The sequence below is a fragment of the Cardiocondyla obscurior genome, linkage group LG01, assembly GCF_019399895.1.
Source record: "Cardiocondyla obscurior isolate alpha-2009 linkage group LG01, Cobs3.1, whole genome shotgun sequence".
Taxonomy (NCBI): Eukaryota; Metazoa; Arthropoda; class Insecta; order Hymenoptera; family Formicidae; genus Cardiocondyla; species Cardiocondyla obscurior.
The window spans coordinates 6,968,372-6,993,723 of record NC_091864.1 but is presented as its reverse complement, the minus strand read 5'-3'; the positions used below and the strand labels follow the sequence as shown (position 1 = coordinate 6,993,723).

The 25,352-nt window shown below is 44.2% G+C and overlaps 1 protein-coding gene and 1 non-coding gene across 3 annotated transcripts in view; both read left to right on the top strand.

Moving 5' to 3' along the window:
• Eif4g (eukaryotic translation initiation factor 4 gamma) overlaps nt 1-24,994 on the top strand; it is a 35,417-nt gene extending 10,423 nt beyond the window's left edge. Inside the window, exons 1-21 of one of the 2 annotated variants that reach the window (XM_070658425.1) lie at nt 2,312-3,451; nt 8,204-8,556; nt 8,644-8,907; nt 9,030-9,159; nt 9,240-9,410; nt 9,626-9,819; nt 10,276-11,302; nt 17,709-18,553; nt 18,642-18,746; nt 18,842-19,612; nt 19,727-20,092; nt 20,177-20,337; nt 20,584-20,633; nt 20,730-20,959; nt 21,279-21,451; nt 21,677-21,756; nt 21,978-22,204; nt 22,317-22,460; nt 22,538-22,613; nt 22,852-23,001; nt 23,116-24,994. In XM_070658425.1, coding sequence (XP_070514526.1) covers nt 3,082-3,451; nt 8,204-8,556; nt 8,644-8,907; nt 9,030-9,159; nt 9,240-9,410; nt 9,626-9,819; nt 10,276-11,302; nt 17,709-18,553; nt 18,642-18,746; nt 18,842-19,612; nt 19,727-20,092; nt 20,177-20,337; nt 20,584-20,633; nt 20,730-20,959; nt 21,279-21,451; nt 21,677-21,756; nt 21,978-22,204; nt 22,317-22,460; nt 22,538-22,613; nt 22,852-23,001; nt 23,116-23,330 — 6,102 coding nt within the window. In that variant the 5' untranslated portion in view covers nt 2,312-3,081 and the 3' untranslated portion in view covers nt 23,331-24,994. Of the gene's footprint in view, nt 1-2,311; nt 3,452-8,203; nt 8,557-8,643; nt 8,908-9,029; nt 9,160-9,239; nt 9,411-9,625; nt 9,820-10,275; nt 11,303-17,708; nt 18,554-18,641; nt 18,747-18,841; nt 19,613-19,726; nt 20,093-20,176; nt 20,338-20,583; nt 20,634-20,729; nt 20,960-21,278; nt 21,452-21,676; nt 21,757-21,977; nt 22,205-22,316; nt 22,461-22,537; nt 22,614-22,851; nt 23,002-23,115 lie in introns of those variants that run through there. The other variant, XM_070658434.1, reaches the window with a different exon arrangement.
• LOC139108657 (small nucleolar RNA SNORA53) lies at nt 21,059-21,189 on the top strand. Its single transcript, XR_011546694.1, has one exon. It is a non-coding gene; the product is annotated as a small nucleolar RNA SNORA53 (small nucleolar RNA).
• Nucleotides 24,995-25,352: the final 358 nt, after the last annotated feature.

Here is a 25,352-nt window from a genome sequence, read left to right as displayed (position 1 = left end):
TTTCTCTTCTGAGTCTTTAAAAAATTTTTCTTTCTTTTTTAGGGAGGGAATTTTTTTTTGTACCGTTTATGACAAAGAAACTCAAACGAATTGAGGGGAGATAAAATAGAAATAGGCGTGTTGAAATGAACTTTTATCTTGTTGTTCTTAAGATAAACGTGAATCAACCGTGCCTATCGATTTATATTGTTCTTGCTGGCCCTGGAGAAATAATTTGAAGGATTGATAATTCCCAAATGCTTTTGCCGGCTTTCTTTCAATTTACGTGACCAATTTTACTTTTACATTACGTTTAGAAGAATATTTTTAAAACAATTTTTACTTGGCTAACGACAATTCGTTGGAGTTCCTTTGTGTAAGACAATTTTCAAGGTAAATGGGTTTTTTTTTATGTAATGCTACAAAAATGACCTCCCTTCAAAAGAAAAAGACGAGCGTATTTACTTTTGTTACGACTGGATTTACATGGTCGTATTAAGGATAGCTTCCACAGGAGTTTATTTAGATGCAAATAAGTTTTGCTCAGGTAGCCACATTTCTTCTTGAAGTTACTTGTCTAAAAATAAGACTTGTACATATTATAAATAACTTTTTTTTTTGGAACGTTTTTCTTGGGATTTTCTAAGAAAGTATTAGATTTTATTCCATCTTTTGTGTAGATAAATGATGGTCCGAGAGCTCGTCTTCTACGAGTCGAAAGAAAATCCTTCAATTTTACAAAAGTACTTTTTTTTATTAGTATTATTTATACTTTTCACGCATGTAAATTAATTTGGCGACATAAGATAAGTATTTAAATTAACTCATTTGCGCAATAATGTTAAGGATTAAATAGAACCTTTAGTCTTACGTATCTGCGTACATCATGCTATCTGTTACTCTCTATTGAACGCGTATGTAGACATTACCGATATTTCTTTGTAATAATATTACAGATGCGTACAAATTAAACCTCCAGCAAAACGCACATGTCCTGTTTGCGAGAGCACGTGTCGTGCGTGCGCCTTTGTAATTGAAGCGAAAAATGTATTAGTCGTTAATTATATTGTAAATTGCAAAGAGAGTGTCCGCGGGAACCAGAAAAATATTGTAACAGCGATCGGCGATTGATTGCGTTAAGATAAGGCTAAGGAGGTGGTGACGCGATGCGAAGGCGTCCGGGCGCGTTGTCGCTTTCAGTCGCGGTGCGGGTAGGTGGCGGCACGATCGGCTGGCGGCTACGCGATTCGTCGTAGGTCGTGCGGAAAGGGCTGGCGCTGGCCTGTGCTTGCCTCAGTCCAACGTAACGCGTCCCTTAGCGAAGGGTACGCTCACGTCAATCCAGATTGTATCGTGCCTACCTAGCGAAACATATAAGTCCCCGCGCTTATACGAGGTGGTAGAAAAAACGGTGAGTGCGCTTTCCCTCCCCGGGTGCCGAGTAACGCGGAGAATCCCCTCGTCGTTGTTTCGTCTTCCCGTCGATCCCGGGGCGTCGCGATTGTGCGCCATAAGACCGCCGTGTGCGTCGTGTCGCGAACGTTGGGGCCCCGCGCCATTGTACGTGCGTGTACGCGCTGTACGCCTTGGCGGCGGTGGTGGATCGTGCGTGTGTGGAGGCGGGTTACACGCGAGTGAGAGTGAGCGAGAACGCGCCGTAACGACGACGACGACGACGGGTACGGGTACGACCGCGACCGACGACGACGACGACGATAAATCGAGAATCCCTCCGCGCCCTCCCGCCGGGTTTCCTTTCGCTCGAACGTGGTACGCGCGTCCCCGACGGACGCGGGGTTAGCCGTTCGGGCGACGAGTTGGCGCGCTCGGTATTTTTCGGCGCGCGACCGAGTGCATCCGATCACCGCGCCGTTCGGGAGACAACAGTAGCCTCCGTTCAATTTCTCACGGCCACGGCGGGCTGACGACAGGCCTAGGCGAGAACCGTCTCGCGTTCGTCCTCGACGCCGTCCAAGCCTTCTCGGTCGTAAAACGAGCCGCGTGCACGATCGTCACGTTCCGACAGCGAGTTTTCCGTGTCCGCGGGAGTGGGCGACACGCACCAGGTTGCGCGCGCGCGCGCGGAGGGAGAGACGCGCCGGTCGAGCCTTAAATATCGATTTTGGACGAGCCGCGATAGTCCGCCACCTATGCCGAGGACGCGATCGACGTACACGCGCGACGACGCGACGGCAATTTTCCCGTGACAGTCGGCGACGGCCGCGCGCGACGGTCGCGACGGTCGCGACGACATATTTGCAAGGTCTCGTTTCGCAGGTGCTACGAGGTCACGTTGGTGATTACTCTCTTTTCTCTCTCTCTCTCTCTCTCGCGGAGAGCGAGCGAGTGGGCGGACAAGGGAGAGACAGCGCTCTCTCAAAGGTGGCTCGTCGAGGATCCCGACCACGTGTGCGGGATTTGGTGTTATTCCCCTTTTTCGCGGCTGCAGCGAACGAGCCCAAACGGCTATGCTTGATGCCGCTCGCGGGGAGAAGCGCGAGGGCCAGCATCCACCGGGGACGGCGGAGATTTAGGAGTGTCGGCCGTGTGAAGGAATAGACGCGCGCGCGATCACCATGGCGCGCCATTGCCGACGATCGACGAGTTGACGGGTGTCGCGCGCGCTCTCGAGGTGTGCACGACAGCGAACCGTAACGGTCGTGACGTATGCGTGCGCGTGTGTGAGGACGAGGGGGATAGAGAAGAAGAAGCGACGGCTCGGAAGCGCGGCACGAAGGAAAAGGGATCATCATCCTCGGACCCACCTATCTCGCGACGGTCCGGGGTGTCGGCGGCCGAGCGACAAGGGCAGAGGCGCACGGGTGGCGGGTCGTGACGATGGTCGCGAATTCGTTTTATTACCGCCTTCACAGTTACGTAAACGCACCTCGTTGGGCCTCGTCAACGGCGTCGGGTCGGCTTTAATCACCGATCCCGAGGCAGCGGAGAGAAGAGGAGAGTCTCAAGCCGTGGCGCTAGGCGAGGGGCGAGGCGGAGAGTGAAAAAAAAAAAGGGGGAGGAGAGCTGAAGCGCCGAGCGGAGCCGCTTCGCGCGAAGGAAAAACCCGCGAGCAGCGAATCGGGCTGCTCTCCATCCGGAAGGATGGTTTCGAGATATGGCGTCTCGAAGGAGGGCGCAGTGGGTGTCGCCGTCGGTGCCTTAGGACCCATGCATTGTCTGCTGCCGCACTGTGGCGGTCCCCAACATCACCACCATCTCACGGCGTCGCATCCCCAAAACCCGCAGCCGGGCCACAACCACCATGTGCACCACGGCCATCAGCCGCCGCCGCCGCCGTCGCCGAGCCCCCATCTCAATCAACTGACGCATCCCCAGCTCACCGTCAACATCAGTCATCTCGGGCACCATCATCATCAACACCATCAGCAGCAGCCGCAGCAGCAACAGCAGCAGCCGCCGCAGCAGCAGCAACAAACGCAAATACCGCCCCAGTACCGAGTCACCGCGAATAGTAAGTAAAACCAGGCATCAACGTGGAAAGAGAGAAAGAGAGAGCGCTAATTTGTAATTAGGAATTTATTGCGAGGTTGACTTGTTGGACGTGGATTTTTCCCGAGGCGAGAAATCGGAGAGATCCACGTACTTTAAGCCTTTCGATTCGTTAGCGATGTTTTTAGCGTTTGATCAATTATATCACTGCCAAGTCCGATCGCGAAACTGCGTTGGGTGTGCGCCAAAACAGCTGATCGAAAGTTAGTGAAATGATCTCAGTTAACGTATACGTATCTTTGAACGGAGTTTGAGATTGAATTAACTTTTCTTTTAGGCCTCGAGCGTTAAGATTAATTTTTTTTTTTTTACATTACATTGATTTATAATTTATGCCCGGGTACGAAGTTGCAAGTATTGCGAAAGACTGATTCGACTGGGGCTCATTAAGTTAAGCTAATTAATTTTATATCTCGATCGACTTTTTAACGTGCTACGCACCACTTCTGGCTTATAATGAAATTGAAGTTGCAGCTTTGAATCTTTGAAAAGATGGGCGTAATTAATCGACCCACCGCGCGCAGAAAAAAAAAGTTCGCTGATCGAAGCAAGTGCGTTTTAAATATTGGACCGTTCGCGTTTAACACGCCGATAATGCGGTTGCAAACGATAACACGTCGGAGAACGAGACGCTTTTCTACGCGATATGCAGCCTTTTATTTTAATCCGAGCCGTATTATATAAATTCCCGCTTTCCGTCCGCTTTGCAGCTCCGTAAGTTTCTCACCGACATCGATAATTCACCGAAAATCCCACGCGAGAATCGTCGAAGATCGAGAGCCGCGATTTCCAGTTTTAATCTCGTTAAATCTCGCGTTTATTCCCGTTACGTTGCAAACTTTTAATTCGTCGATCCTCTTCAGCGCGCAGTCTAAACACGCGTGATTTCTGCTCGCATGCCCAGAGACCGATGCAAGATGCAAAATACTGTGGCGCGAATGCGGTCGTTGACTTGCTCCATCGTGGACATAAAGACCTCGCGACCGACGATGGGAGCACAGTCCGTCTCCGCGCTTCTCCGCTTATTATTTCCCTGTGCATTTTATTTCCCATCTTCTGCCGGCGCGCACACGCCGCTCGCACGGGCTCGTTCCCTTCGATCTCTCCCGCAGAATCCGTCCTTGATACACGGCCGCGGAGATACGACCTGCGTTAACGTAATTTCGCGAGAGACCGTCCGGCCCGGTTCCCGTCATCGTCGGATCGTTGAACCTTCGAGGTTGTTTTTTTTTCTTTTTTTCTTTTTTTTTCTTCTTCATTTTTATCTCGCGACCAACACAGCCGCCGAATATCGGCGCGCGCAATCACGAAGCGGAATGATGCGGAGCGCGTTATTTTCGAGCGCACCGGGGGTAGTTAATCTGACCCGGTGACCTGTCTGTCAAGAGTCGAATCGTTTGCGTCTATTTGTGGACACGCGGAGTTGGAGCCTCGTCGTGTCGCGCCTCTGTCCTCCTCTTCTTCTTCCCTCTTTCTCTGGCAAGGATAAATACAATACCGTTGTCACGTTGAAACGATTAAATATGCAAAGCTGCAACATCAATCTCTTAGCTTCTCCGCGAAAGATTATTTTCTCAGGAATGCAACGCTCTCTCGTAATTATCGTTTAATACCGGTTGCTCTTTGTCGATTAAAGAAAGGAAAGAAGAAGAAAAAAAAAATTGCACCGATAAAAATATGCAATTTGATGAAAAAAACAAATTCTTTGTTTATCGAATAGCGCGGCATTCTTCCTGCTATGCGGATATCGATATATTGGAACGGGTTTGCTATTTAGGTTAGTTCTTAGCGCCCCTGGACGGCGCTTTAGACAATTTGCGATATAGGTCAATCGATAAAACGCTTTCCACCCTGTGCCGTCGCGAAGGTACGTTCGATCCTTTCCCTTCGCGCGAGATACGTCCCGTTCCATCTCGGCCTCTCCTCTCGTCAAACGAGAAAGGTAAAGGCCTCGACATGTCGAGCCGGGGAAAGTAATTTCGAAAGCTTTATCCTCGAAGCCGGCGCGTTATCAACCCGCGCACTCTGCCACCAAATCGTCGTCGTAACAGTTGGTTTAATCTGCGCTTGCAATAACCATTTATATATATATATATATATTTTTTTTTTTTTTTTTTTTTTTTTTATTGTACACTAAAATAACTCGCAAACCTGTCGATTAAGAGAGATCTCTCGAAATGAGATTCCTCAAAAATATAATAACGAAATTCAGGGAAATAATAATTGGCCCAAGTTGCGATCAATAACGGAGGCATAGAGCGAGCGATAATCTATTCTCGGCGAATCGCTTCTGTCTCGTGCTTTGCAAAATCGTTTTGTTATCGCGTCCCCGTTCGTCGTCGCATTTGTAAGGAGTTTAAGGAAAATTTAAAGGAAATGAAAAGAAAAGTAATTAATATAGAGAATGTGTGGAGGGAATGTATTAAAGGGTTGAGTTAGTCGGGGTTCTTTTCCCCGCGGAAATTGCTTGCGAATATTCGGGTGGGTGACTGTGTTCCTAGAGCGAGAAATCCTCTCTTTCTCTCTCGCTCTCTGGCTTGGCTGATAATATCAATGCCGCGTGCGCCACGTGGCTGGCGAGCGGCGAGGTTAACTACAACCTAACCCGAGCCAACCCTCGCGGCCTCCAAGGCTCCTCGCGACGGCACGAGCGTCCCGCATTCCCGTGCAGTGCCGTAGTGCTTTCGATCGGTGCGTTTTAAGGCTCGTTAACGTCGGCCGTCGTCCGGGGCCTATTGAGAAATTGTGCGCGGCCGCGGCCGCGCCGTTCCCCGAGCGCATTCAGTGCGGCGTGACGCGGCGCATCTTCATCGGCGGGGTGGGGTGTCGGGCCTCCGCATACGTCATTCATTGCCGGAAATGACGTGCGGGAACCAGGCGCGGCACCATTCCCGATTCACGTTCTTCAAGCCCCCCTCGATTTATCAGCCGCCGTTCGGCATCCAAGTCACGACGCGATGGAATCCTCGGTTCGACGCTCGTCTCGCCCAGCCGTTTCCCCGTTTTTCTTATGTTCGTTGAAAGGTTAATTGACCGTCGTGCGGAAAGGAAACGAGCAATTTTCTTTCACTGCGAAATCGATAATCGGCACCCGTCGGTCAGGACGCGCCCGGTAGAAGCGCGAGAAATATTAATCACGGCAAAACGGTCGGGGTTCGTTCCTGGCTGGCGCGGCCGCGAATCGATGCCACCGTGGTGCCGGCAGATGGCGGCATTGAGCCCCCGGCCCCTGCCCACATGTGCAAAGATGGCGGTCCGCGAGGTCGGATCGTCGGTGTGTTTGCCCACGTTCGAGTCTCGTCGCGCCCGCAACCTCGCGCTTTTCTAACGACGCCCTTTCACACGTCACCGCGGGTCCGGAGGAACGTCGACGCGCGCGGCACTCGGAGGAAGGAACCGAGACAACCTACCCGAAGCGATCTCGTAACTGGTGAGCCCATCGAGCCCGCAAGGAGGCAATCGACAATCCCATATTTTTTTCTCGGTCCGGAGATGCCGTCTGCCTTTTTTTCTTTTCTCCCCTACCTCATACGCGCGTCCGTCTAACGCTGGGGAAAAAGAAAATGGGGCGACATCCGGTCGGCCGTTCCGTCCCGTCCGTTTGCGATACACGGGTCCGTCGAGGCTCGATCGCGGTCCCCCCCCTCGAAAACGGGACTATTTCGCTCGGATTCCATTCGAACGGGGAACGTTGACGTCAAACGTCGACGTTTCACGTCTTGCATATTCGTCTTTCGCGAGCGATTGCTAATTGACGCGAGCGTGCACGGGGCGGGACAACGGCGAGAAGGTGTTGTCGAGCTTCTCGGACGGTGACACGTTTCGGATATTTTGCCCCGTATCCTACTTATTTATCTGTGCCGTGAGATTAGTTTACGGCGCCGATTCCCGTTGAAATTTATAAAGACCTTGGTCACTCCGCTCGTCGGGCGAGTCTTCTCGCCTTTCTGTTTATTTTGTAAAGAAAGAAAAAAAAAAAGGATTTTTCTGAAATTTTATGCATTTATTTATACGATATATCTTTTATGTATTGCGTGAGATTGACGGCTATTATTATGTTATTTTTATTGGTGTGTTATAATGCGTATGTCGTGTAAAGTGTGGGTGGCGTACAGCTATTCTGCTGGCGTATCCATATTTATTCTCAATTTTGAGTAGAGCCAATTTGGGAAACGTGACACGTTTAATCGCGGCGGGATTAATTGATCTAAACATAGTATGATTCACTTCGGTTTCCGGTGCACGCATCTAGGGTAGATGTGATCGAAAGAGCTTTTGTAATAGCAGCCGCTCGTTGAAAGACACATTGAAAGAACCGGGAGAACTAAAATGTGAATAATCATTGAATTATATATATGTTCTCAGCGCGATATTATTTTACGTTTGTGAAAAACATTGCTGTCATATTATTTTTTTGATTGTATTTTATTTAAGAATTAAAAGAAATATAAGGCTAAGAGATACTCTGAATTTTAAAAGGTTCACACGCGATTTTGTAGCGTGTCGTGGAAAATGTATTTCTATATCGAAAATGTAACGCTGTAGCCTTGGAGCTACAACCATTTTATTATGCATGCACGTTTGTCGTAAAACGCACACGTTCCGTCGTGATTCGTACGTTTCCAGATAACGAGAGCTCGCGTGAATTAAATTAATTGCATTACCGGTCGCGGGAATATCGACGATATTGAGTAAGTTGTTGATTTTGTTTCAGGATCGGAGTTTCATGGAAACTACAGCGCCCAACCAGGGGGCCAGGTGGGCGGAAGCGCCGCGAGTAATGTAGGAGTACCCACGGGCAGAGGGCCTCCGCCACTCGGCAGTATACAAACGATAGGACAATCCGCAGCGGGTATACCACCGGGAGGTCCCGCCGGAGGGCAAGCGCCCTCGCAAGCCCCGACACCAGGAGTGCAATCGCAACCACCGCAAGGTCCAGCGCCTACTACGACACCACCCGTGCATACACCATCGCCTCAAGAAATGGGAAAGCAGGCTCACTTACAGACGCAGCCGCCGTCTTTACAGCAAGTTTACGTACCGACACAAAACAGACCGGCATCCCAAGTACGTACTCGTCAGTGTGATGATGCACGTAGATATAATATAAATTAAATCTGAGACTGTACGTTATTCGTATGTCTTTCCACGCAGGCTTATTATCCAGCGGGTCCAAGGCCGCAACAAACACGAGGTATCAGTCACAGGGGTGGCCAAGGTGCCAGTGGGACGCCAGTAGTTGGAATGGCTGGAGTAGGAGGCGGTGGAGGGCAACCACCTACCTTATATCCTCATCACAGTTTGCCGGTGCAGAGTGCAATGTATTTAGGCCAGGGTCAAGGTATTCACGGTATTCCTACGGGGCCTCATCAACAGTCAGCGGTTTATCCCTTAAATAATCAAATACCGATTCATCAGGTAATTAATAGCTATATTCTATTAGACATCACTTGTTTTTTTTTAATATTTGTGCAAATATAATTGCACCTACACATTTAATTAATGTAAAATTAATAACATTTTTTCTTTTTGTTAAACAGTTTTCTGGTCCACCTCCATCAAGGCACCAGCATCAAAATCAGTCGTTTTATCAAACGTTTCAACCTCCTCCAATCTTAGCGCCATCAAACATGTTCGGATATACTCACGCGCCCGCACCACAACCTGGCTGTAAATTTTTTTTTTTTATTTAAGTAATTTAATGACCACAACTAATTAGCAGTATTTTAAACTGTTGTATATTTTTATAGATTATTATACAGCGTCAAACACGATGAGTTTGACTAGAGCGAGTACAAGTGCGGTTAGCGGTGGTGCGCAACACGTCACGGGCCCATTGGGCAGTACTCAAGGTGCTCCAGTTGTACCACAAGGTCCACTTCAGCAACCTGCTCAACAAACTCAACCCCTGCCTTCAATGGGTAAGTTTCTATCGCTAATTTATTTTAAAAATTACGTAATATATTTTAACATGTTATTATTTGTATTTTATTCTGAATAGGCTAAAGGATATAAATTTAAATATAGTTATTACGCGTGACGTTTTTAAATACTCTTCTAATGAGTCTAATTTTCTTTCGCGAAACGATAATTTTGTAACTTATGTTTAAAAAATGAATTTTTTTTTTTCTTCAAGATGTATTCTCGGGACATAATGGTGGTGCTACGAATGCTAACAATACCATCAGGTCTCGAAAACCTAGAGGACAGAACGCCATTCTGGACATAGTAAATCCCGCAACGGGCAAAAATATAAGTCATGAAATTTATAAGGATAACGAAACTACTCAGAGTGGTGAATCCAGTAATCGCGAGACGCCACAACCACAGGTGAGTCACATTAAAGTACATTAACAATTAGCTAAGAGAGTTTAGCGTTGAAGTACGTATATTAAAGAGCAAACTGTAAAATACTTAACATTTTTATGTGTTTGAAAGTAACTCTCGTAGCTAATTGTTTATATTTATATCTGTGTACCCACATGAGCCATGTCCTCTAACAAATTCAATACCGAGGCTGTATCGAAATGAAAATGATTGAAACAGATAAAATTAATTTTTTTTAAAATTAGTTCAATGTATACTATTATACGAACGAGGATTCAATGGCTGTAGGGTGACAGATTTGTAAAGTCTTGAATATTTATTTTGTTCGTCCAAGTGCTTTTATTTTGATTTCTCTCGCCCTATGATTTGAGTTTGAAGCAAAATTTTTGTTATCAAGCGTAATGCCTGAATAAATAGCACGTGCCACCGTCTATCACGCAGATTTGGTGATTGTTACAGAATAATGGTGCGGAGGTGATAGCTGATTTCGCGGCTCGTGTCGCGAAGGCCGCGACCGAGGGGTCGGACACCGTATCGACGAGCGCATCCGAAACGGCGTCCAACACAATACAAACAACGACGCAAACGTCGTTATCGAACATTCAATCTAATTCCAGTAATGACACAAATAGTCAGTGTAGCAGTAGTCCGCCTATGACAAAAAATGTAGCTGGCGCTGGCGCTAGCAAAACGGTACCTACGATAAATAGTCAATCGTTAGGTACTTGTAGTAACGCGACGCAAATTGATTCGAGTGCGACAAAACCCGAGTCGAAAACGTTGCAGCTCCCCGTAAAGGAGTTTCAGCCACGGAGTGAAGCGAAGAGCGTGGCGATCGAAGAGTCGTCACCCGTCGTAACTTCGATGGTAGCTGTTGCAAATAAAGATACTGTTTCCGTACAGCATACCGCGTTGACTGCTAGCACTGAAACTACGGCTGTGACAGCGACGGTGACGGCTGAGACCGAACCCGAAGTCAGTGGAGTTACTGGCCCAATAGCTGCAGCTGGAGTTGTAGCCGGAAGTGGAACCGGCATCGGAACTGGACCCGGAACCGTACCCGTTCCCGTACCAGGACCTGGATCCGAGGCCAAGCATCTGAACGCCTCGTCCAACGTAGTACAGACACCACAGGTTACTCCCTATTGGAGTAACGTTACCCAGGAGATCCCAAAACCGTCCACCACTGCCTCGAGCGCTAATCCCGTTCCTACTAGGGAGCCGTTCCCTAATTTATCCAAGACTACGTCGAACTCGCCACCAAGGAGGAAACCCAACGCCACCGAGCTGCCTTCGAATACCAAAGAGCAAAAGGAGAGGAAAACCCGGGAGAAAAGCCTCGGCTCTCGGAACGTCACCCCTACGCCTGTCCACAATCAGGCTACGGATCATCATCATCAGAAGACGAATGGTGATGCTGCCAACGACAAAACGGAAGCAGAGGTGGTGCATCCGAGAAACGAGATACAGCAGAAGCCATCAGATGGTGAGTCTTAGATTAATTTTTTGCTCGCATCGAGTTTTATCGTGAACGTATAATCAATTAGAATTCAATTTTGTTTGAAATTATTTCATTAACGTTTCGCTTCACATCGCATTAACATCGAGTATCGAGCTTCAAATCTGCGTGGAGTAGATACGAAATCTAATCGTATGCTACTGTATTAAATGATAAACCGTATCGAAAGTTTGAATAATAACTGGCGGAAAGAGGACGAATGTGAAAAAAAAAAAAAAAAAGAAAAGCGCGATTTCAATTCCGACTCTGCTTACGCTTATGCGAGAGCGGCAGCCTTGAACGAATTTACTCAAAGATACGTCGACCGTCCTCTCTCTTTTTTTCTCTCTTTTACTCGCAACTGAAAATTCGTTCGAGGAGGGAGGTGATATCTTGCCCGTGGTATCTGACGCTATCGATCTTACAAGCAAGCGTATAGTTATTATTCTTTAGTAATAAACGCGATGCAATTCCGAGAGAACGTTCTCGGAAACTGGGATGCCCGTTTGAACTTTGCGCCGCGCGATAAAGCGCGCCGAGATAACTCTGCACTTTCGACCGGCTTTCTAGGCGGGCGTGAAATTTCGGCTCGTCGAACGATGACGCTCATAAAACGTGGGCATTCTTCCATTTTATTCTTTTACGTTTGCATTTCGAGGGGGAAAAAAAAAAAAGAATCTACTATAAAAATTCGATTTGAACTCTTGATTATAAGATCGCTGGCGTAATTTCTCATGAATTATGTGGGATATGTGAGTTAGAGCAACGTTTCGCGCGTAAAAAGAAAAAAAAAAAAAGAGTTAACGCGTGCGAGCGTGAGCACGTGCCGCCGCAGAGCTCAGCGTTGGTGAATCTCGGCGGTTGCACTGAAGAGGGCATCTTCGAGAGGTGTCTAACCTAACGCGACCTAGCTTCGGCTAACCTAAAAGCCACGAGGAGAGTTAGAATCGTCGTGTGCCGCAAGCGAGTATTGTTGTCGTGCCTCTTGTACCCTTCACATTTTTATCGCGGGTGTCTGTTGACGAACTCACTTTATAGTTGCCGAGTCGCGAAAAATTGTGGAACGTTGTGATAGTCTTATTTTATTTTTTTATTTTAATTTTAATCGCTGTTCGAGAAAAAAGATCAACGTGATTTCTGCCGAAGTAACCGACGCTTAGGTTTCTTCCGGTTGTTTAATTTAAACGAGACTAGTTTCCATTGATCTCTCGCCTCGGAAGGAAAAGTAAAGTGTCGCGTACAGCAGCCTAGAGCGTCGTTATTATTCCTCGGTGCCACGTGATTCTACTGTGACATGTTCGTCTAGTTCGGCTTACGTTTTTTTTTTCTTTTTTATTCTTTTTTTTTCGAACGTTTCGTGGGCAAGTTTCCATCCAGCTTTTTACAACAGACGCCGCAAAATGAAGAAGAAGGGTAAGCTTTAGTCTGAATCTTGCATTTTATTTTTTTCTGCTCTCGCACGCGCAACGGAAATTCAGGAGGTTCGTCTTTCGAAAGAACCTCTTTGAGAGGGACGCGTGCCCGACACGTGAAAACGTGACGCTAGTTCGCCGAACGTCACTGTTTAATTTGCAACAGCTGTGTAACCTGTTTATTTACCGCGAGAAGGCTAATTTCACTCGGTCGCCGACGAAGTAATCGACGTCTTTGTTTTATTTAAAAAAAAAAAAAAAAGAAAGAAAAAAATTTATCTTTGCGTCACGCGCGTCCAAACAATCGGAATTCCTTCGTTGGCCGTTATGGACGGCGAAGGTCCCACGGGCTCCCTCGTCTATTTTCTGCGCTACGAATACGATCGTGCGGTTAAAGGCAGGCAGGCAGGTAAACTCTCGGCAAACGTCGGCTGGAAAGAGGGACGGGCGCGGCAAGACGGGAGAGGTGGAGGCAAATCCGAGGAAAGTCGAGACCAAGGCGGATGGTGACGCGATTGCGCGAAAATGGCCGACGGCCTACGACGACGAACGAACCGGGTGGACCGGCGCTGGAAAGAATCGGAGAAGGGACGAGGTGGCGGGAGGAAGTCCTCCATCGTCGCCAAGGGGACCGAACGGCCTTCAGTAGCCAGCACGTGCTGTGCTAGCCGGTCGCATTTTACACCGCTCTCTCCTCCCAATTCTGTCCCTTCCTTTTTTTTTTTTTCTCTTTCTTTTTCTCAATTTTATACATTATTTTATTTTTATTTTCCTCGTTTTCCTTTTTTTCTTCTTTTTTTTACTTTCTCTTTTTCGTAAAGGAAAATTCGTTTTTACCCCACCCTCGAAACGGGCACTCCGGATTCCCACGTTTCGATCTCCGACCCGCCTGCCTTCCCTTTTTCTCCGATCTCCCGCAACTCCGCACCCATACTTGACGCATTACTTTTTAACCCGCTCAGGCAACGAATACGCTTACGCCGCACCGTTCTTCTCCGCGCTGTGTTTTACAATCTGTGTTCTGTCCTTTAACGTGACGTCCTGGTAACAATTGTACATATTTCCCATTTTTTTTTACTTTGATCGCGACTAGCGCCCTATACACGCGTCGTTTTAACCGATATCTTTTTTTCTCGTGCACAAATCTGTCCATCTGTTCCTTCCGCCCGTTCTCGAAAGTTTGGCCCCGTTCCTCCTCGTTAGTCTCGAGGAATGAATTCCCGTCCCACGTGAAAAACCCGTGACGCGTATTCGAAAAAAGACTGAAAAGTGCAAAGAAAAAAAGAAGAAAAAAAACCAGCAGGAGCACAGCGTACAAGGACGAGGGAGAGAGAACCGCCGCATCGAGAGAGGATGTACGTGTAAATTTTCGTTCGCTCGCTTTCCTCTTCCGTTCGGCGTCTAATTCTTTTTCCTTTTTTTTTTTTTTCGACAATGTGACGCGAGGCATTCGGTGCTCGCGGTGACAACGTGGTTTCCGACATCTTGTGGCCGCGCCGCGCCTCGCATCGTTCTCGCCACGGCGCGGCGAAGGCGCGGTAGATCTAGGAGACAAGGGGAGGTCCGAGGGGGGCAGAGGGGAAAATCGCGGGCGTTCGCGGCATCATCCGCTCGTTTATCGCATTTCTTTCCATTAGATTTGTAAATTGCGTGCACGCGCGCGAAGCCCATACGTGGCGCGGTCTTGCCTCTCGCTCAGCAACGGCGTACCGGCGGGCGCGCGCGGAAGAAGGCGACCGCTCAAATATGGCCACCGAAAATCTGGTCGCGCGTAGTTAGCGTACTCTGCTGGTCGCGGCGCCTCGCTCGACCGTTCCCATTTTTACGGCGTGTTCCCTCCTTTCGTTCGCGGATTACGTCGGAGAGTTTTTTGGTCGTCGATTTCCTACGATCTATCACGCACGTCGTCGAGAATGATAGCGCCGAGGATTTTTTTTTCTTTTCTTTTTTGACTCGCCACCACGTGGCCATTCGCGTTTCCGCTCACGGAGAATGGTTTGCGCTTACGGTTCCGCGCACGGAAATCCGGCCGATGGTCTCGAATCGCCACGTGCGCTCTCCGTCCGTCTGGAAAAACGTCGTGCCGTTGCATCACGCGCGTGGCCATTTTGTGAAACGATCGAGAGAGAGAGAACGCCAGCACCATATTGGTACTTGGTGACGACGGGGCTCGAGTTCTCGATGGACTCGGCCTTCGCGAAACTGTTCTCTCGTCGCTCGATATGTTGGAGCAGATAATTAAGCATTGAGATTCTCCCTTACGTTGATAGGAACGAAGCCGACGCCTTCGTAATTAAAGAGAGAACGATTCGCGTCGATGTTCCCGGTAACGCGCCTTTCGTTTCGATTTTTTTTTTCCCCGCAACGTGGAAGCGTTCCAGCTTAAATTTCGCCCCGAGTCGATGAAGTTGCGCGGTCACGCTCCCGATGCGGCAAGAAAAGTCTCGGCAACCTCTCGGGGTCACGACCGCGTGTGGTAACGCGGACTCGCAGGGCGTGCGCACGCACGCACGCACTCATACATCGGGTGTCCTCGGCGAACGTTATTTCACAAGAGCACGCGGCGCGCGTATGCGTTGGAGAAAAAAAGAAAAAGAAAAAAAAGAAGCAATCACGACTTTCGGCAGCCTTGAGCCTCCATTCGTCATCCGGCGATCGGGTGAAAGTTTTTCCTTTCGAGAAAAGCCCGGGGGCGTGTTCTCGGAAAATGCCATCACGCACGCGACTTTTCTTAAACGCGGCATTCCGATATTCGACTTCCAACGCGAGAAAAAGAAGGTAGGAAGCTCTGTTTTGAGAAAGCATCTCGGTTCCGACTCGTACGAACCGCTCGCAGCTGTGGTAGCTGATGGACAAATAAAAAAGAAGGAAAAGAAAAAAAAAACAAGTTTACGCTAAACGTTCTTTTTTTCCTTTGTGAAAAATTTTGGAAGAATCGTAATTCCATCGCGACAAAGAAATTTTATCGCTACGATACGTTCGCGTCTTTTTAAAGTCATTATTTAGTCATTAAGTCATTGATAGTCGAACATTTCCATACAAAGGCTACGCTGCGATTTGCGTCACAAGCACGTTCGTGGGTTTTTTTTTTTTTTTTACGACTCTAGACACGTTGGAGACTTAAAAGATTGAGGGAGGCTGAAGTCGGAAGAAAAGACGCGGCGATACGTCGTTATCGAGGAAAACGAGTCTTTTTATTGATTTTTAGCAGCCTCGTTGGAAACGGCACGCGATAAACGTATCTGGAGGATATAGGTATCGCAGCGAAACAATTTTTTTTTCTTCTTTCCGTCGAGCCGCGATGCTCTTTGAGTCCCGTTCGTGCCCGACGGCGATAAATGATTCTCACGTCCGCGCACGATTCCCTCCGCGATCTTTCGGAGCCATCTAATTATATATCGGCTCCCTTGAAATTCGTGAACACGCGTCATCGTGTTTTCGGAGACGCGATCCTCGTAGTTTTTATACCGCGCCGTGGAATCGAATCCCAGAAAGGAACGAACAACGAAATACGTTTCTATTTAGAGCAGTGGGTCCATATCGCTGTGCCTGTTTACAGTACGCTCTCTTATGTTAATCCTCGAAAAGATAAAGCAGCACAGTAATTAAAAAAAAAATTTTGTCACATTAAATAGGTCGATCTAATTAAAAAAAAAATATATATATATATATTTTTTTTTTAGCTTATTTAAATACAAAAGCACTAAGAGGCACAGGACATGAACAGTTTCTTTATTTTTACTCTGATATTATTTATAGTTTTTATTATTATTATTTTATTGTTTTATTTTGACGCACACTAATTGTTGAAATGAATAATTAGAATTCCAAGCTGATTAATTAGCCAGGGGAAGGAGAGAGACGCGTGAGTAGCAATCGGAAGATGAGCGGATAATGTTTTTTCGCGCAGAGACGCGTTTTTGGGTTAGATCGAACCCGTTGGAGATGCCTTTCAGTGCGCTTGCTCCGGGGCGCACAACCGACCGACCGAACGGAACTAATTTAAGAAATCCTGTGTCGTGCCTGTCGGTTTGCGCCAGTTCACAGGTTAAAATAGATGCGTGAAAGTCGTCGGGCGCCGCGGCCGGCCCGAGGGTTTTCCGAAGTGTCTTTCAGTCGGGGGACGATCGTTCGCGGTTGTTCTCGTCGCTGGGTTCCGGATCCCGATAGTCGTAAACCTCGCCTCGTCCCCTCGTCGTCGTCGTCGTCAACGGCGTTCGCGTTTTCCAGGCCCGAAGTACTTCCACCGCGGATTCGTTCTCGTACGAGAGTACGCGGCCGCCCCCATGTGACAACGATAACGGCAACGAAGAACGTCTTCGGCATCTCGTTACCGCCGATAAGCATCCCGTCGAGGATGCGATTTTTTTCCGTCGCCGTTGCTGCGCACCGTTGCGTTTACGTGTCGCATCTACTCTGCGTTTTGGCAGGGATTTGGCAGGTTTATAAATAAATACTGAATCAGTGCCGCGCGCGCAAGAACGCACGGCCGTCGGGAACCCGAGCCGTCCGAAGATGTGAGTTACACGTGCGTGCCCGCGGACACACGTGTGAAGCATGGGCGATCGAAGAGCGAGCGACGGCGGCGGCGGCAGCCGCGGTGGCGGTCGTGCCAGAAGCGGCACGAGGTCTAAGAGCCGTAATCGTCGAGGATCCCGAGATCATGGTACGGCGTCGTCTCTTCCGACTTGGCACCTACGTCCGATACACGTCGAGAAACGTTCCCTCGAGCAAAAGCCTCCCGAAAACGTAGTAACGAGGAATATGACTCGGTCGCTGAACTTTCGTCGCCCCGCGATAGGCGGCGAGATCCGTTCACGTTAGTAATCGGGCAGGGTCGACTGATAGAGTAGAATAAACGCAGCGAAGCCATCGCGTATGCTAATCGTCTCCGCGTTTTCTCTTTTCCTCCCACGATCTCTTCTCGCACTTCCGCGCTTCCGTTCTTGCACGTATCATCAATGCGGTTTTTTCTTTTCCAGGTAAAGCTATGCAAAAGCAAAAAAACAAGAATAAGTTGAAACCCCGCGATCTCAACCGTAAGGGCGCGGAGAAGGAAGGCACGGACATGGACGCCTTTGTAAATACTGTATCATCAGTGACGAAACCGGCGGAGATCAAACAAGACAACAAGGAGCAGCACGTTCCCGTTTCAAAAGACAGTAACAAGGAGTTTAGTAGAGAAATGAGCAAGGATATCAAGGAACAAAAAGATAATTATGAGCTGAAGAAGGAAAAAGAGAAGGAGAAGGAGATTCTCCCTGTTCACGGACAGAAAACCGAGAAGCCCGCGTCTACCGAGGTATCCAAGGACACCGTTCCTGCGCAACAAGCTTCCCACGTTGTAGATAAACCCCCAATCAATAAGGAATCCTCGATAAAGTCAGAGGACAGTACGTTTAATGCGTCGTCGTTACCCGTTGCGTCTCCCAACGATGTCGTCGACCACGCAGTTGTTATGGAGGAAATGCACTTGGAAGCGTTGGTCGCGCAGAAAAACGAAGAGAACTTTAAAGTGTCTGCGCTGCATGCATCCTCAAATGACGAGAAAGCGAGCACGGTCGCGTCAGTGATTACAGAAAAGAAGCAGGAGGATGAGGTTCCCAGTGGTACCGACAATGCCCAAGCCGAAAACGCCGCACCTAGTGCTAACAAGACTCCATCTCTTAAATACGTGTATAAAGAGGGTCAATGGAGTCCGCTCAACGTAACCGGTAGGAAATCCTACGACCGGGATTTCCTGCTACGTTTACAAAACGATCCCAACAGCAAACTCAAGCCAGCTAATCTACCAAATTTACAAGCTGTTTTGAAAGATAGTTTGCAGGTACAGCACTCCGTTTCTTTTTACGTATATTATTATGATACGCATGTTTTAAATTTCACCACTTACACTTGTGTCTGATTTTTTGCAGAATACGCATAATACTATAGACTTGAGGGTGTTTAAGGATGCAAATATTACTAGGCACGATTCGTTACTGCCAGGTTTTGCAAAGACAAATATGAGCACACGTCCGGTAAGTAAAATTAAAGTGAAATTATTTACAGTGAATATTTTACCTTTGATTCTTAATATAAAAAATTTTTTTTTTTTTTTTTTTTTTTTTTACAGCCGACAACGACTCGTAAGAGTGACAGTCGGGGACCGTCGAACAGACCAAAATCGAATAAGCCAAATGTTATTCACGTTTCATTGTCATTAAGAGAAGACGTTAAACTGAGAGAAACAGAAAATGCATGGAAACCAACCAGATTGAAGCACGGTGGTCTCACTGAGGAGGACGCGAAAACGGAAGCCCTCTATAAGAGAGTACGAAGTGTATTAAACAAACTCACTCCGCAAAAGTTCGCCCCGTTGGTAGAACAAGTTCGACATTTGCCGATTGATACGCAAGAACGTCTACAAGGAGTCATTAATCTGGTCTTTGAAAAAGCTGTCGACGAACCTAGCTTCTCTGTCGAGTATGCCTTATTGTGCAAAGAGCTGGCCATGATGGAAGTCGCAGGTCCAGATTCTCAAGAAAGTAGTTCCGTTAGCTTTAAAAAGCTTATCATTACACGTTGCCAAAAAGAATTTGAAAAGAATCCAATTGATGATGTAACGAGAAATAGGAGGATCAAAGAGATAGATGAGTGCACTGATCTCGAAAGGAAGAAGGAACTTCAGTTGGCGCTTGAAGATGCTGAGCGTAGGATACGAGTTAAATCTGTTGGAAATATCCGATTTATTGGTGAACTGTATAAACAACAGATACTGACAACGAAAATTATGCACCGATGTATTCGTCATCTGTTGGATCAAAATGACGAAGATAATTTGGAGTGTCTATGCAAACTGTTGACAACGATTGGCAAGGATTTAGAATTAAAAGGCTCTACTGAGGTAAAATTATGCATTTATTATTATTTGCCAATTTTTTAATTCTGCATAATTGTTGAATTTATATTCGTTAGCGGTAGTAAGTAATGTATGTTCTTTTCTTATTTATTTTTATAGGAGATGCAAGACTATTTCAATAAAATGCAAGACATCGTTGCTCGAAAAGGTCATAGCAAAATTAGTTCTAGGATTCGTTTCATGCTTCAAGATGTTATTGACTTGAGAGCGAATAAATGGATACCAAGAAGAAACGAGAATAATCCTAAAACAATAGATCAAATTCAAAAAGAAGCGGAATCTGAAAGACTGGATATGCAAGTAAACAGTGCTTCATTAAATACCGCGCGAAAAGACGATCGTAATAATGATAGGAAAAGAAATCGTGGACTGGGTGGTCCTACTGACGATGGTTGGAGTCAACCAGTAGGGAGAGTGAGACCTGCAGCGTATTCGGTGGAAACAGCGAAATTAAAAAACAAACCGGTAAGTTATGCTAAATATAGCATTAAAAATATTTAAAAAAACATCCACACATTATGTTAATTTTTTAAACATGTTTTTTAACAGCCACCAATGGACGATATGCAACTCGGTAATAGGGCATCTTATTTATGGAGGACTAACCCGTCCAGTAACTCTAAGACGATAAGTTCCAACAAATTTGCGTGCTTGGAGAATATGTCCAATTTAGATCAAGACAAAAGAATGCCGCCCTTACCACTCTCTGGGTAAGTTATTTTTTATTTTTTTATATATTATTCAAACATTTAATTAAACTTATCATTTTATATTTTTATCGTAATTGGTACTTATTAATTTTGTTCGTTAAATGATGAACTTATTTACAGACTAGAGTTTATGAATCTTCTAAAACTTAAATGATTTAACAAATAAATTCTGATATTTCAACAAATTTTTTATTAATGTTTAGCAAAACGTCGACAGTCGCTTAAACATTTTGTTTATTATTTTAGATCACGATCAACTGGACCAAGAGAGTGCAGCCGAGATTATAAGTCATATGGTACGTTTTGTTATGCGCAGATATAATTTATATTATTATTAAGTATGTTTTTTTAAAGAAACATTTTTTTATAACGTAAAAATGTTATTTTCACAGACGGTAGAAGCTCTCGTAACGGCACTCATCAGTCGAGTAGTGCATCCAGCAGGGAAAGTCATTCATTACTAGATAACTCTCAAAATCGTAACATCTCGATGCTTCCGCCCGTATTGAAGTCTGCCTCCCAGTCTGGAGCTATAAGCCACAAAGCTCCGATGACGGAACAAGAATTCAATAAGGCTTACAACTCTGTACTGAAACATTATTTGGAGGAGCCTATTGTTGAAGTAAGTTTTTTTAAAGTTTGTTACAATATCCTTCCCGAAAATTTGAACGTATTTAGTTAAAATTATATTTAAAATACAAGAACAAAATATATACATACATGCACGCTCCTTAGATCCATCTTTGAATTAAAGAAGATGCTTGAGTCATTGGCGTGCAATAATACGCAATACCTTCTTTTTGGTTTTGTGCGATAGCACATGCTATTCACATTAGCCAAAAAGAGGACATTGAAACAAAATTTTTAATTAAAATTACTTTTAGATTATTTTGAATATGGCAAATTTAATATTATTAATGCGTATTTATTTTCGTTTGCAGAATACGGGAATAGAAATTCAACAAAAGTTTGATAATGCGACTTTTGCCAAACTTGCACGCGAGTGCATTAATTATGTTCTCGAGAAGTCGCCTGTTGAACGAGAATTAGTTTCGAAATTGTTGTCCCATTTGCTTAGGCAAACTATTCTACCTATAGAGTATTTTAAGAATGGGTAAGTTATAATATCTTATATATTTGTAGAACGATATATAGCAAAACCTTACATATGTAATCTATTAATTAATGATGAAAATCTTTTAGTACGAGAAAAAAGATATTTAGAAAGAAATATTTTTTTATGTTTTAACGCCAAAAGGATACTGACGCTATTTGCTTTTAATATTGTTTTAATCTCGGTTTTCTTTATCTGTTGTAAATATAAGAAATTCTGTTTTAGATTGGGAGAAGTATTGGAAATAGTGGACGATTTGGTGATTGATATACCAAAAATTTGGACGTATTTAGCCGAAATACTGTGTAAGTAACATGCGTTAATTTTTTTTGTCGTAGATTAGCTGCGAAAAAAAATATAATGGATAATAAAAATTCTGTTTTATGATGACGTTTATATTTAACGCCATAGAAAATTACCGTGCGGGTATATTATATAGCTCAACAGGACTGAAAAAATGTATAATAATTTATTAACTTTTTTTTAATATGGAATTGATTCACACGCTTGAAAATTTGTGTTGCAGCACATTCGATAGAAGACGGTGCTATCCCATTATCTGAATTGAAGAGTATATGTTTAAATTTGAGAGAACAAGGCTTTGTGGGAAAATTCCTTGGAGAACTTTTTACAAAAGTATCTCGTGATAAAGGGCCTAAGTGGCTTGCCGACAAATGGGACCAAAGTGGACTTCAACTGAATAACTTAATTGATCCGGAACGAGAAAACGTTGATAAAATCATTCAAGAATACGTAAGTATATTATTTTATTTCTTTTTCTTTTTTATAATCTTTTTCTTAAATTATTTTATTTTAATCTTGTACGCGCGTAATTTTATTGATTTGCCACTATTTCTGTTTTCAGAATTTGGAGTTTTTATCTGGTGATTATAATAGTGCCAAAGACTCCGCTGTTAACGAGCAAATCTCGTTCGAAAAAGTTCAAGAAAATCTTACAAGGCTCATGAAAGAAAATACTTCTTTCGACGAAATTTGCAGTTGGATAACTGTAAGTATAGCAAAATTGACGAGTTCTATGTAGCTTTTTATATAAATTGTTTTTTCACTATTAATTCATTATTTCAGGCTAATGTCGGTAGTAACGAGAAGGATCCCCAGTTTATAAGACATTTAATGACTGCCATCTTAGAAACTACGTTAGGTATGTATTATACCATGCTTTTTTTTTTTTAATATTTTAGTATTGCAATTTTTTTTTTTTTTACAGTTTTATGGTAAAATAAGTATGATGATATATTTGATTTAGAGTAAAGATACATTTTATAAATGAATTATCTTTGTGTTGTTAAGCCAAAAGGATACTGACTGTGATTAAAAAAAAAATTATTTCTATTCTTTTACGTGAAAATATTTTAATTACTCTTTTTCTCTATGTGCAGAACGACACCACGGCACTTGGAAGTTAAACTTGGATACTTTTGGGACTTTGGAAACGTTGATTCAACGATATGTCGATGCAAATGATTTATTGGAATTGCAATGTCTTTATGCAATTCAAAGATACATTAAGATGATCGAGTTTCCACCTGGTAAGTGAAAAATGTTTATACTTATTGTAAAACTTAACGTTTATGCTGTTTTATTAATTTTTTTATTTTATAGTTTTTTTTTATATCATAATTTTACGTTGCTTAATATTATAGGTACCCTTGTTCCAATTATGAATCAATTGTGGATGGACAATGTGATATCAAGTGACGCGTTTTTGACGTGGCAAAAAAAGGCTCCAGAAGGACCGGATGTCGAAGGCCATAGTGTCTCAATTGTTGCACTTACATCGTTTTTTACCGATCTTCAAGAACCGGACGATAATTCTAGTGTTGAGGAATTGTCAACTAGTGTGAATCAGGGCTGTTGACGATACTGTGATCAATTATTGCATTATCGTCTAATTAAAAAACTCGATTACACGTTTCCCCCTTGAAAGGAAAATACAACGCCTCGAAATCAAATTGCCGTTGTGTTTTTTTTTCGCATAAAAAGAAATTGAAACGCCGGGACGCTCCCAAGTATTGAAGGAAAGAAACTGTGCGGTAAATAACAATGAAGTGACACATAAATGTATGTAATATAATCTAGAACTTCAACTCCAACCAGTCTTTACCAATAAGTAAAGAGAAGTGAGAGTGCTGACTAAAAAATAAACACACGACCGCTGTATTTGAAATACAGTATCATAATGAAGGTAAAGTTTAATTATTAATTATTACAGAACTATGAAAAATAATTATTATATATAATTCAATAAAATGGTTCAAAGTTTAAATAAAGCAAAAAAAAAAAGTGGCTCGAAAAATAATTAACGTGTTTCTTATGTAAAGTGTCTGCAGCGAGATAGGTCGATCGCTCAATAGAATCGGAGTTTGCGTCTTTTTTTCCATGCTTGGAATTGGGAAGACTCAACGTTACTTCCAATTATATTAATGCTAATATCACGGAACACAAACCGAAGTGCTTGTTACACGATTTAGATAACAAATTGCAAATCGGAATTTGCAATCTGAGAGTAGATCAATTTTAAGTGGAATAAAAGAAATTCAGAAAGTAAGGCAAAGGGAAACAGCTACCAAGATAAAACCAAGTCTGATACTGACAGCGATATGGTTCTTCCTATTATTGTAACGGAATACGGTATATATAACAGAATTTACTAATTTATATCTTTGCAAATAAGAACTTGTATTATAAGAAAGGACACTCTCGTAAAACACGATGAGAAATGGCACAGGGCGAGAGCGAAGGATATATATTGCGGAGATAGGATCTGTAATCTAGAACACGTTGAAGTTAGAAAATGAAAGATTACAAATGATGCACGTATACATATGTACACACACACGCGTGTACATGTATATACGTACACAAAACATATATATATATATATATATACATACACATTATATATATATATATAAATATACATATAAGGTACTATTTTTTAACACTAGCTATTTATAATCACAAGGAGCAAAAGAGAGAGAAAGTGCGTGTGTATGTGTATGCGCGCGAAAAAATGATAGAGCACCAGAGCGGCGCGTGGAAACATTGGGTTGTGTGTCCACGTAGCAAATGCTGTAGCGAATTGTATAAAATTGTTATTAAACTGATTTGAGGTACAGCGTTGAGCTCATCCTTGTTTCGAACGTGCTCGTATGGGAGAGACTGATTTTCAGTGTGCATGTATGCGTGTACAGTTATCAAAGAATATTATGTTTATCCGGCAATTAATCTTTAAGTGCCGATACCACATGGTTTATCGTACCTGCAAAGGTATCCACATTCGGAAATTGCGAACTGTTTTCGCGAGAATAGACGTGATGGACGTTAAGATATATGCTTTTGCGAAAGTGTATCGAGTCTTTGCTTTGGTCTCTCAAAAGAAATCGTGTCATCTGTCAGAACCTTCGATCGACCATTTTTGAAATATGAAACACACACGGACGAATCGATTACAAACTTGATTGAAATTACATGGAACATACCTATATATTGTATGTAAATATATATATTATTATTTAAGTATATTAACGGAGTCCGCATTATTTTATATTTTCTTAACTCCGAAACATAAGAGTTGCGATTGTCGTTATGTTATCTATGGGTGCTTTCCAGTAAACTACACAAACGACACTATGTAACACTGTCCATTAGTGTGAGAAAGAAGTATTTTAGTTGTCATCTTACTAATGGGCACGGTGCTACACAGTGTCTCGTCTGTGTCGTTCACTAGAAAGCACCCAATGTGTTTCCTATTCTAGCGCATATTTTTTTTCATATCTTGTCATTTATATTTTTTCTCGTCTTCGCAACGACGCTTATTGCAAGCGCACCTTAGACATGATCAAAATTTATAAAAAATTGTATCCTTGTACGGCGATTT